Raw genomic sequence first — 12,808 nt, 5'->3', positions numbered from 1 at the left:
AATCAGACCAGAGAATCTTGTTGCTCATGGTCTGAGATTCTTTAGGTGCCTTTTGGCAAACTCCAAGCGGGCTGTCATGTGCCTTTTACTAAAGAGTGACTTCAGTCTGGCCACTCTACCATACAGGCCTGTTTGGTGGAGTGCTGCAGAGATGGTTGTCATTCTGGAAGGTTATCCCTTCTCCACAGAGGAACTCTGTCAGAGTGACCATCGGGTTCTTGGTCACCTCCCTGACCAAGGCCCTTCTCCCCCGATTGCTCAGTTTGGCCGGGCGGCCAGCTCTAGGAAGAGTCTTGGTGGTTCCAAACTGCTTCCATTTTAAGAATGATGGCCACTGTGTTGTTGGGGTCCTTCAATGCTGCATAAATGTTTTGGTACCCTTCCCCAGATCTGTGCCTTGACACAATCCTGTCTCAAAGCTCTATGGACAATTCCTTTGACCTCATGGCTTGATTTTTGTTCTGACATGCACTGTCAACTGTGGGACCTCATATAAACAGTTGTGTGCCTTTCCAAATCATGTTCAATCAATTGAATTTAACACAGGTGCACTCCAATCAAGTTGTAGAAACAGCTCAAGGATGCTTCATGGAAACAGAATGCACCTGAGCTCAATTTCGAGTCTCATAGAAAAGGGTCTGAATACTAAATAATGTACTTCAGTTTTACATTTTTAATACATTTGCAAAAATGTCTAAACCTGTTTTTGCTTTGACATTATGGGGTATTGTGTGTAGATTGAGGACATTTTTTAATTTAATCAATTTTAGAATAAGGCTGTAACGTAACAAAATGTGGAAAAATTCAAAGGGTCTGAACTCTTTCCGAATGTGCTGTAATGGACCCCAATAGTTGAAGCATAGAGCTACCGCCCCACTAATGACTTCATTCTCATACAGTCTATTTAATCCTGGATCCAGGACCTACATGGGACCATCTAGGCTTTAACAATGACCATGTTTTAAATCCAGCACTTTATTACATTTTTGGGTACAGATTCCCACCCATGGCTAGTAAGGAATTTAACAAATTAACTCAATTTTTTTCAAGTCAAAAAGTACAAATATTTCCAAATAACGTATGTAACTGACTACACTGTAGTTTCCCCAACACCCCCACTGTGGTGGTAAAGTTCTCTCCCCAGCCAAGAGACAGAAGGTATTAGTAACAAAGTGTAGTTGCACTATCCCAACATGGACACCTAAGTTCCTCCATCGCTCATGAGCAAAGTCAACCCAGGGACTAGGCTATGTCTGGTGTTATAGTGATTACCTCTCCTGGTCACACAATATACTGTTCAAGGCAAACTGATCTGTGCTGGTTGGTGTTACACACAACCAACCATACTGATTGATAGACAGTACAACCTAATGCTTCGACGTGTGTTATAAATACCTGTACTGTATAAGGCAATGCCCAACTCAAATTTGTACTGGTATTTTGAATTGCATATTTGTTTTTTCAAAGAATGCTACATGCTGGAAGATCAGTTGTGTTTTGTATTGGTTGGAGTTGGAAGGGTAAAATACCATGACCACCACACTTATAACATACTTAATTTAACAGAGGGCTAATGTAGGATTTTTTTAAACGATAAATATGCGGAGTAATATTGCCTCAAAGCAAGCAATGTATTTTAAATGGGGGCATTTTGTATATTTGACTGTACTTGCAATGAGGCACCTTCAACATGTATGTTGTAAAACATAAACTGCCACTTTCTGCGTGATGGTGGTAGATACTGGACATGATCAGAAAATATGCACTTTGTACGACAAGCCATCAATGAACTCTCTCTTTGTACGGGAACATCTGACATTTCAGACTACATGCTTCTACGACATGCATGATTTTAGTACAGCCGATTGCCAGATTGTTCCCTAATCCCTAGGAATGAATGGGGAATGTTGGTGATTATGTTCGATGGGAGCTTAGAAGGGTTGGTTGGGGTTAACGCCTTATTCTGCTATCGCCTTATTCTGCCTTGGACCTGTAGATTGCCTGCCTCTGCTGCAGCTGTGGCTTGTTCATCTCTCACTGTCCTCCATTGTTTTGTGTCTCCCTATCTCAATCTGTTCATACTGTATGTCTGGGTCTGCTGGATAGGACCAGGTTGGGTGACACCCTCAGACAAATAGTTCTGGATTCTGTTTCCCCCAAAACATTTCATTTATCTGATAGATATACTTTTGGGAGATAATGCCATGTCGCATTTGCATATCTCAGTCATTGCCCCTTAAAATGTATTTAGAATTTGTAATTGAAATATATTGGGAAATTAGCCTACCGCTGTAGCTCAATCGATCATCTCAGCGGGTGTATTTAGGACTTCAGTTTGAGTTTACTCTGAGCCAATAAGGAAACCATTGTCAGAAAATAGTTGGGTCATTTACCACGATAACTTGATATCTATGTTTCCTGACCTACTGTTGTTTCTGATGTGTATGGTGGAATAGGGGCATGCAGCGGTCCTATATCACCCGCACCATTCTGTCAGTATTGGTGTAGTTTGTTTTGTGTTTGTATGTTGACATGAGAAAACGGTGTGTATGAATGACAATCTGTATTCCCATCCTCACTCTATCATTGTAAACAAGCCAAATATTGAAGCCTACATTCTGTATTGAACTATACAACTTTTAAATAAAAATGTATATAATATATATATGTTTTTTCATGTATTCAATCTATTTTTGTATTATCTCTTTGCTGCCATCCTTGGGTGACATGACCAATGTAGTTCCGTCTTAGTTTCCGGTAGGACCAATAATAGAGTAGCACAATATTTTAGACAAATATCCGTAGTGCAGTGTTGCGACAACTGACTCGGACAGCGACGTGTCTTGATATGAAATGGTGAATGACGTCTCTGGTGACTTTAAACAAACAGATATGACCTTTAGTTTGATGGCTGCTTTAAAACTTCGTCTGGCACAGTCTTATTTTCTTCGCTCTGGTATTGTCGTCGTTAAATAGTTATCCACTGTTAGGATGGACGGCATGGGTCTGGCGGTCAGTCGTTCATCGAGTTTGACAATGTCGTACTCAAGAAACTTCCGTTGGATACATCAGAAGAGCCTAGTCCGCGAAGGGTGGAAGGAGTCTGTTTCTCCCGCGTAAAGCCCCAGCCAGTGGTCAAGCATAGGTTCGTGGCCGTCTTTAATGACGCTTTAGCTTTGCTTGGGCTGAACGCCGAGAAGGTTCTGAACGGCCCGCTTGGTCCAGAGTAACTGAGCGGCTCCAAAGTAATGCCAGGATCCGAGCCTGCCGCGTACTGCTACTGCGGTCACCAGTTCGGCTCGTTCGCCGGACAGCTGAGGGACGGGGCAGCCTGCTATCTGGGTGAAGTAAAAGCTCCAGTTGACTAGAGGCCAGTGCTGCTCCGGGAGAACCCGTATCCGGTGGGAGATTCAGGTCAAGGGAGCTGGTCTGACTCCCTACTCCTGGTCGGGCAGTTTACACAGTATTGCATGATAAGCATGACTAGACAGATATTTTTATTTTATTTTTTACTATTTACCTAAATGAAATCTGTTTTCTCAGTTTTTGGCCTATATATATTTTTTTCATATGCAGTGCACAGTCTATGGAATTATGAATGCACATTTCTATAATTCTGTCATTCCCAGACAAGCTGACGGCCATAAGGCGCAGCGCTCCAGCATCAGAGAGTTTCTGTGCAGCGAGGCGGTGTTCGCTCTGGGGGTGCCCACTACCAGGGCAGGGTGACATCTGACAGCAAGGTGGTACGGGAGTTGTACTACAACAGGTACCCCACCAAAGAGAGGTGCTCTGTGGTCCTCTGCATCGCACCCACCTTTATCAGGTTACAATTACATCCTATCCCTTGGCCACTGCAGTAGGTTTAAAAACAAAGTGTTGTAGATTGATTCCCAGTTTTGACAAAATGACATGAACAACATGGAAATGTGTCACTCTCTGATCATTGTGTGTGTGTGCAGGTTCGGGTCCTTTGAGATCATTAAGGTGGCTGATGAAAACACAATGTGTCAATTTGTGTCAATTTTCAGAGAGGTAATCATGGACACTAGATTCAGTGAAGCATCAATCATTCATATGGAGTACAATAATGCTCTGATATGATTCTTGAAGGAATATGCCTATCCTTTTTGACTTTGAAACTACTTTGTGTCAAAGCAGACTGTAGGCCTACATTGGAGCTCTCTCTATCCTTTACCTTTTTGTTGTAGAGCCAAGCACACTGCTATCTATCCTCTTATCCTGTTCATCCCTGCTGTGACAGGAAGTCTTAATACAGTGAGAGTGTGACTTCCTTAGCGCACACACACTGCTATTAATTCATCTTCTTTAACGCTAAATGGTATTAACAAAGTAGTAACATGTAAGATGCTATTGTTTAGCGATTAAATATGCATTGTTATGCACATTCACATCCCTCATGAAGATTATCAAAAGCACAGCATACGATCCTCAAATATTTTTCCCTAACCCAGCGCCTATGCATGATATGACTGAAACCAGTAGACCCAAATCAACTCTTCTCGTCCAGTCTGACCCTTCTCTGTGTGCGTCCATGTCTTGGTGGTAGGTGATGCTGCGTACTGTTTCACTGGTGGCCCAGTGGCAATGTGTGGGCTTCTGCCATGGAGTCCTCAACACAGACAACATGAGCATCCTGGGGCTCACACTAGACTACGGGCCCTACGGCTTCATGGACAGGTACAGTAATTTACAGTACCTGACATACTGTCTACAGTAATTTACACTACCTGACATACTGTCTACAGTAATTTACACTACCTGACATACTGTCTACAATATCGTCTTAGATCCACATGATTTCAACAAGGATCTGGCTTCACGCTGTCTATTTCCTCCTCTCGCTTGTCTGCAGGTTTGATCCTGACTTCATCTGCAATGCCTCAGACAACTCAGGCTGCTACACTTATCAGGCCCAGCCGACTATCTGCCGCTGGAACCTGGCTCGCCTGGCCGATGGCCTTGGACCCAGAGCTGCCCCCAGGCCGAGCAGAGGCTGTCCTGGACGAGTACCTGCCCCTCTACAACACCTTCTACCTGGGCAACATGAGGAGGAAGCTGGGCCTGCTGAAGAAGGAAAAGTCAGAGGATGAGATGTTGATCACTGAGCTCCTGCAGACCATGCACAAAACAGGTAGGGAGAGAGACTCACTACATACTCAAATCAAATTTGTCACATACGGTGTTTAGCAGATGTTATTGCCGGTGTAGCAAAATGCTTGTGTTTCTAGCTCTAACAGTGCAGTAATATCTAACAAGTAATGTCTAACAATTTCACAACAAAACACACATCTAAAGGAATGGAATTAATATATAAATATAGGATAGAATACAGTATATACAGTGGCAAGAAAAAGTATGTGAACCCTTTGGAATTACCTGGATTTCTGCACAAATTGGTCATTTAAATTTGATCTGATCTTCTAAGTCACAACAATAGACAAACACAGTCTGCTTAAACTAATAACACACAAACAATTATATGTTTCCATGTATTTATTGAACACCCCGTGTAAACATTCACAGTGCAGGGTGGGAAAAGTATGTGAACCCTTGGATTTAATAACTGGTTGACTCTCCTTTGGCAGCAATAACCTCAATGTCTTCTGTAGTTGCGGATCAGACCTGCACAACGGTCGGGAGGAGTTTTGGACCATTCCTCTTTACAAAATATTTCAGTTCAGCAATATTCTTTGGATGTCTGGTGTGAACCACTCTCGAGGTCATGCCACAGCATCTCAATCGGGTTGAGGTCAGGATTCTGACTGGGCCACTCCAGAAGGAGTATTTTCTTCTGTGGAAGCCATTCTGTTGTTGATTTACTACTGTGTTTTGGGTCGTTGTCCTGTTGCATCACCCAACTTCTGTTGAGCTTTAATTGACGGACAAATAGCCTTACATTCTCCTGAAAAAGGTCTTGATAAACAAGGGAATTCATTTTTCCATTGATGATAGCAAGTTGTCCAGGCACTGAGGCAGCAAAGCAGCCCAAACCATGATGCTCCCTCCACCATACTTTACAGTTGGGATGAGGTTTTGATGTTGGTGTGCTGTGCATTTTTTTTTCTCCACACAGTGTTGTGTGTGCCTTCCAAACAACTCAACTTTAATCTTTCCACGGAATATTTTGACAGTAGCGCTGTGGAACATCCAGGTGCTCTTTTGCAAACTTCAGACGTGCAGCAATGTTTTTTTGGACAGCAGTGGTTTCTTCCGTGGTGTCCTCCCATGAACACCATTCTTGTTTAGTGTTTTGCATATCGTAGACTCGTCAACAGAGATGTTAGCATGTTCCAGAGATTTCTGTAAGTCTTTAGCTGACACTCAAGGATTATTCTTAACCTCATTGAGCATTCTGCGCTGTGCTCTTGCAGTCATCTTTGCATGACGGACACTGCTAGGGAGAGTAGCAACAGTGCTGAACTTTCTCAATTTATAGACAATTTGTCTTACTGTGGACTGATGAACATCAAGGCTTTTAGAGATACTTTTGTAACCCTTTCCAGCTTTATGCAAGTCAACCATTCTTAATCTTAGGTCTTCTGAGATATCTCTTGTTTGAGGCATGGTTCACATCCGGCAATGCTTCATGTGAATAGCAAACTCACATTGAGTTTTTTTTATATTGCAGGGCAGCTCTAGCCAACATCTCCAATCGCGTCTCATTGATTGGACTCCAGGTTAGCTGACCCCTGACTCCAATTAGCTTTTGGAGAAGTCATTAGCCTAGGGGTTCACATACGCTTGCCAACCTACACTGGGAATGTTTAAATTATGTATTCAAAATAGACAAGACAAATACAATTTGTTATCAGTTTAAGCACACTGTGTCTGTCTATTGTTGTGACTTAGAGGAAGATCAGATCAAATTTGTTGACCAATTTATGTAGAAATCCAGGTAATGGGCAGCAGGTAGCCTAGTGGTTAGAGCGTTGGGCCAGTAACCGAAAGTTTGCCAGCTCGAACCCCCGAGCTGACAAGGTAAAAATCTGTCGTTCTGGCCCTGAACAAGGCAGTTAACCCACTGTTCCTAGGCCGTCATTGTAAATAAGAATTTGTTCTTAACTGACTTGCCTAGTTAAATAAAGGTAAAAAAAATTAAATTCAGTGTTTTTCTTGCAACTGTACATATGAGATGAGTAATGCAAAATATGTAAACATTATTAAAGTGACTAGTGTTCCATTATTAAAAGTGGCCAGTGATTAGAGGCTGCTGCCCTATATACATAGACTTAATGTGCTAGTGATGGCTATTTAAGTCTGATGGCCTTGAGATGGAAGCTGTTTTTCAGTCTCTTGGTCCCAGCTTTGATGCACCTGTACTGACCTTGCCTTCTGGATGATAGCAGGGTGAACAGGCAGTGGCTCGGCTCGGGTGGTTGTCCTTGATGATCTTTTTGGCCTTCCTGTGACATTGTGTGCTGTAGGTGTCCTGGAGGGCAGGTAGTTTGCCCCCGGTGATGCGTTGGGCAGAACGCACTACGCTCTGGAGAGCCCTGCGGTTGCCGGTGGTGCAGTTGCCGTACCAGGTGATGATCCAGCCCGACAGATGCTCTCAATTGTGCATCTGTAAAAGTTTCTGAGGGTGTTAGAGGCCAAGCCAAATTTCTTCAGCCTCCTGAGGTTGAAGAGGTGCTGTAGTGCGGTGAAGGCTGCACAGTCTGTGTGGGTGGACCATTTCAGTTTGTCAGTGATGTGTACGCTGAGGAAATTGAAGCTTTCCACCTTCTCCACTGCGGTCCTGTCGATGTGGATAGGGGGGTGCTCCGTTTGCTTTTTCCTGAAGTCCACGATCAGCTGTTTTGTAGATGTTGGGTGAGAGGTTATTTTTCCTGGTACCACACTCCCAGGGCTCTCACCGCCTCCCTGTAGGCTGTCACATTGTTGGTAATCAGGCCTACTATTGTTGTCATCTGTAAACTTGATGATTGAGTTGGAGGCGTGCATGGCCATGCAGTCATGGGAGAACAGGGAGTACAGGAGGGGGCTGAGCACGCACCCTTGTGGGGCCCCTGTGTTGAGGATCAGCGAAGTGGAGGTGTTGTTTCCTACCTTCACCAGCTGGGGGTGGCCCGTTAGGAAGTCCAGGACCCAGTTGCACAGGGTGGGGTTCAGACCCTGGGACCTCGAGCTTAATGATGAGCTTGGAGGGTACTATGGTGTTAAATGCTGAGCTATAGTCAATGAACAGCATTCTTACATAGGTATTCCTCTTATCCAGATGGGATAGGGCAGTGCGATGGTGATTGCATCGTCTGTGGATCTATTGGGGCGGTAAGCAAATTGAAGTGGGTCTAGGGTGTCAGGTAAGGTGGAGGTGATATGATCCTTGACTAGTCTCTCAAAGCACTTCATGATGACAGAAGTGAGTGCTACGGGGCAAAAGTCATTTAGTTCAATTACCTTTGCTTTCTTGTGTACAGGAACAATGGTGAACATCTTGAAGCAAGTGGGGACAGCAGACTGGGATAGGGAGAGATTGAATATGTCTGTAAACACTCCTGTCAGCTGGTCTGCGCATGCTCTGAGGACGCGGCTAGGGATGCCGTCTGGGCCGGCAGCCTTGTGAGGGTTAACATGCTTAAATGTCTTACTCACGGAGGCCACGGAGGAGAGCCCACAGTCCTTGTTAGCGGGCTTCGTCGGTGGCACTGTTATCCTCAAAGCAGGTGAGAAAGTGTTTTAGCTTGTCCGGAAGCGAAACGTCATTGTACATAACAAAGCTAAGGGGAATGAGGAGGGACAAAGAACTGAGGGATGTGCCACAGTACACTCAACACAGATGCATAAAAAGGAGACTCGCAGTAACACCATTCACATGAAATACATGTAGCCAATAGAAGACAGCTTTGACACTACACTATGACTAAGCATGACTGCTTTAATCTCTGATCATTCATTTCCTTCCCCATTGTAGGACCAGACTTAACTAACACGTTTCGCTGTCTGAGCCAGATTCCCTTCCCCACTTCGGGCGACAGGGAGGCAGAGGAAGGAGTCATCAAAATGGCCACAGACCTCTTCCTGGAGCAGTGTGCCTCTCTGGAGGAGCTCAAGGCTGCCAACAAGCCCAGCATGGACACACAGTGAGAATAGATTGACATGAGCAGTAAGAACACAGTTAATGGTTTGTTTGAAGCTGACTTGAAGTTGGAGTAGAGGGACATTCTCATTGTAGACAAACGATTTGGTCAATAATACAGTAGTGGGAATTAGGGGTGTGAACGTTAAAATGAAATTGGGATCCTTGAGTGGTGGTGCTGCAGAGATTGTCATTCTGGAAGGTTCTCCCATCTCCACAGAGGAACTCTGTCAGAGTGACTGTTGGGTTATTGGTCACCTCCCTGACCAAGGCCCTTCTCCCCTGATTGCTCAGTTTGGCCAGGCGGCATGCACTAGGAAGAGTCTTGGTGGTTCCAAACTTCTTCCATTTAAGAATGATGGAGGCCACTGTGTTCTTGGGAACATTCAATGCTGCAGACATTTTTTTGGTACCCTACCCCAGATCTGTGCCTCGACACATCTGTCTCGTAGTTCTATGGACAATTCCTTTGACCTCATAGCTTGGTTTTTGTTCTGACGTGCACTGTCAACTGTTGGACCTTATATAGACAGGTGTGTGCCTTTCCAAATCATGTCCAATCAATTGAATTTACCACAGGTGGACTCAATGAAGTTGTTGAAACACCTCAAGGATGATCAATGGAAACAGGATGCACCTGAGCTCAATTTCGAGTCTCATAGCAAAGGGTCTGAATACTTATATAAATAGGATATTTCTGTTTGGTATTTTTTTATAATTTTGCTAAAGAATTTTAACAACCTGTTTCACTTTGTCATTATGGGGGTATTGTGTGTAGATTGATGTTTTTTATTTATTTAATCCATTTTAGAATTAGTCTAAAGTAACAAAATTATCTGAATACTTTCCAAATGCATTGTATCTCTTTACTCTCTGCCTCTTCATCTCTTTTTCCTTCCTCTCTGCTTCTCCCTTCTAAAAGAATGTTTTGCAATCAAATTTTTATTGACTTTTTGCGTTAAGATCACCACTCTCTGTTCAGTGAGTTGACCATGCTACTGCATTTGGCCCAGAGCAACCTGTCCCTGTTCCAGATGGTCTCGGAACGGAGGACGGTGGCCATGAAGCTGGGTTGGCCGAAGGAGCTGCTGGAGGTCGAGGCCAAGCACAGAGAGAACTGGGTCACCTCATACAGGTCAGAAATAAGTAATGTAGTCTTAATTACATACTTACCTCTTTCTCATACTCAGTGTTTGACACTAGGCGACTTACTCACCCCTCCACCACCAGTGTGTATATCCCTAGCACTCACCTGCTCTAGAAATATAGCATGAGGAATTTAAGGCATGGAAAAGAGCAGGTTGGTCTAGTGTTTGCACTAGAGGTGTTTTTAGCCAGAGATATTTTTTGTCTGAGTCATCCAGCTCTGTGTTGTGACTGGTGCAGTAAGTGTCTGGCTGGGGAGGTTCAGGGCCAAAGGGACGTCCAGGCACTGCAGGAGGAGAGGGTGAAAGTGATGAATGGCACCAACCCACAATATGTCCTTAGGAACTACATCGCCCAGAATGCAATAGAGGCAGCCGAGAATGGAGACTTCTCTGAGATCAGGCTCCGATCCATGTTTTCTTCATTATTCTGTAATAGGGACCAAACGTTCAATACCGCTTCCCTCTTGACTTTCATTTGTGTTATTCCAAGCAATGACGTCACCATTACAGAAGCATTCTCACAATGAAAAAAAACATGCTCTCTTTCCCTTAACTTGCTTCTCTGGATTTCCATCTCATAGTTTGATCTTTCTCCCATCTCTGTGCCATAGGTCCAGCGGCTCTTGAAGGTTCTGGAGAAGCCTTTCTCTACCCAGCCGGGTCTGGAGCAACCGAGTTGTCTGGCCCAAGGCGTGGTTGAGGAGCAGGGAGAGATGGAGCAGCAGGGGGCAGAAGCGTTAGCATCCCGAATGTGTGTTCCCCATGACAGCAAGCTGCCAAGTTTGGGCCAATGAAATCTGTGTCACCTGATCTTCCCTTCTGATCACGCTTCCCTGACAGTCTACCCACCCATATGTACAATAGAGACGGTCACTGTCTTTTCTTCCTTTGTTTACCTATACCGCTCTCCTCATACTCTCTCTTTACTTGGGTGGGTAATGGCACGGAAAGTACATTTTAATGAGCTAAGATGCTCCGATGTTAACCACTCAGCCTATAGATATGCAAGGTAATGATGTTGAGTTTTGGCACATTTCACAAAGTACAACCCTAGAAATCTGAAATGACACTTTTTTTGTTGTTGATCCAAGTGATAATTACATTTATGGAAATATCATGTGTTCAGTTGATTTGTAGTCTTTATACAGATGTCTCTGTAGATCTGTGTAGCCTATTGGCTGTTTGGTTATGAATGACAGCCCAGACGTCCAGTCCTACAATGACCCGTCTGAGTCCGAGAGCCTAGGAGTATCACCTCTATGTACCAAATAATGTGTGAAAGGGAATGTACATGATTTACATATCATCTGAATTTTACAGAATAAGTCACATAATGTGACTGATTGAGCCACGAAGGACTTCACACACAAGTATAACATAAATGTCAACATTGTAAATGTCATAGCAACTGTAACACTGACCATTTGGTGCTTAATTGCACAAATACTACTACACCACATTGCAACGTGTAGGTCATGATGACATCCTATGTATTGCATACATTTTCCAGGAAGCTTCAAAACTGCCATTGTCAACTAAATATATGCCAAGGAAATCATGGCCAATGGTTTTGTTTGTTAATTTCTTGGGATAAATTGTTTTTTATGAGAAATGATATGTCATGATGCTGAAGAAATGGCTTTTATAGGGTGTTCCTTGGTAACTTGAATTTCTTTTAAACGTTAATATTGTGGCCCAAAGTTGAGCTATTTGTAACTTAAATGTAATGGACTGTTCAATATTCTGTTTTTGAAAGTTGGAAGGTTTTACTTATGGCAATTTTTGTGAAGGAAAAAGGGAAAACAATATGCACTACTCAAATGGCTTCTCTTGGGCTGCAGGTAAATTCTCTGAGGTACATATGAATCAAACTCATAAATGAACATTTCAACTATTGTGACCACCACCATATCTTTGCCATTACCCCCTTCAAAACATGTCATACCATGAGGAATAGAGGGACCTCTGTCAGGTGATGGATGAGCAATAAGTCTGTTCATATTGATCAGCATTAACATTGCTTATAATAGAATAGACTATCCTAAAGTATAACCTGTGGTGTTTTTATTTATTGATTATTAATGTACATATGAAATGTATTATCTTCTGAGAGCTTCCTCTATATGTGAATCGTAGTTGGTAAACTTATACAAAAATATGTTGGCTGTTGTCTTTTTCTGTTTTTTGTGTGCACACCAATGCGTAGACCTAAACATGCACAACAGTATAGCCTTCATTGACATTACATTCCAGCCTGTCTCTTCATGCCTGGTTTAAGTAACCTTTCATCTGAAGGATTAATGTTGCTCATGTTAAACAGTAAATACAAGAGCCCACCAAACCTACCTGGAATGTCTGTACTCCTGGTGCCTCCTTAATGCACAAGTCCCAGCAAGCCCTGAACACAGTGGGTACTCTACATCTCAACACGCCCAAGGCAGAAAGCCACATAGGAGCAGCAGCAACAACAAGCAGGCCTGTAACAATTCATCTTACACACAGTCATACTTGTATTCCTACTTGTTGTATACCATTGATATTCTTATCTTCCCGGTGA

At 43.3% G+C, this 12,808-nt stretch overlaps 1 protein-coding gene across 1 annotated transcript; it reads left to right on the top strand.

The window, feature by feature from the left end:
• The first annotated feature begins 548 nt into the window (after window positions 1–548).
• On the top strand, window positions 549–12,409 carry selenoo (protein adenylyltransferase SelO-1, mitochondrial). Its single transcript, XM_014148207.2, is given in 13 exon segments — window positions 549–3,022; window positions 3,025–3,397; window positions 3,399–3,446; window positions 3,630–3,724; window positions 3,727–3,826; window positions 3,963–4,035; window positions 4,571–4,701; window positions 4,877–4,979; window positions 4,981–5,155; window positions 8,939–9,107; window positions 10,086–10,238; window positions 10,490–10,651; window positions 10,863–12,409. Coding segments are annotated over 13 exon segments (1,767 nt in total). The 5' UTR covers window positions 549–2,853; the 3' UTR covers window positions 10,879–12,409.
• The last annotated feature ends 399 nt before the right edge of the window (window positions 12,410–12,808 follow it).

This window comes from Salmo salar, chromosome ssa16 (genome assembly GCF_905237065.1).
Source record: "Salmo salar chromosome ssa16, Ssal_v3.1, whole genome shotgun sequence".
NCBI classification, from domain to species: domain Eukaryota; kingdom Metazoa; phylum Chordata; class Actinopteri; order Salmoniformes; family Salmonidae; genus Salmo; species Salmo salar.
The sequence above is the reverse complement of the archived record's forward strand: the minus strand, read 5'-3'. Positions and strand labels throughout refer to the sequence as shown.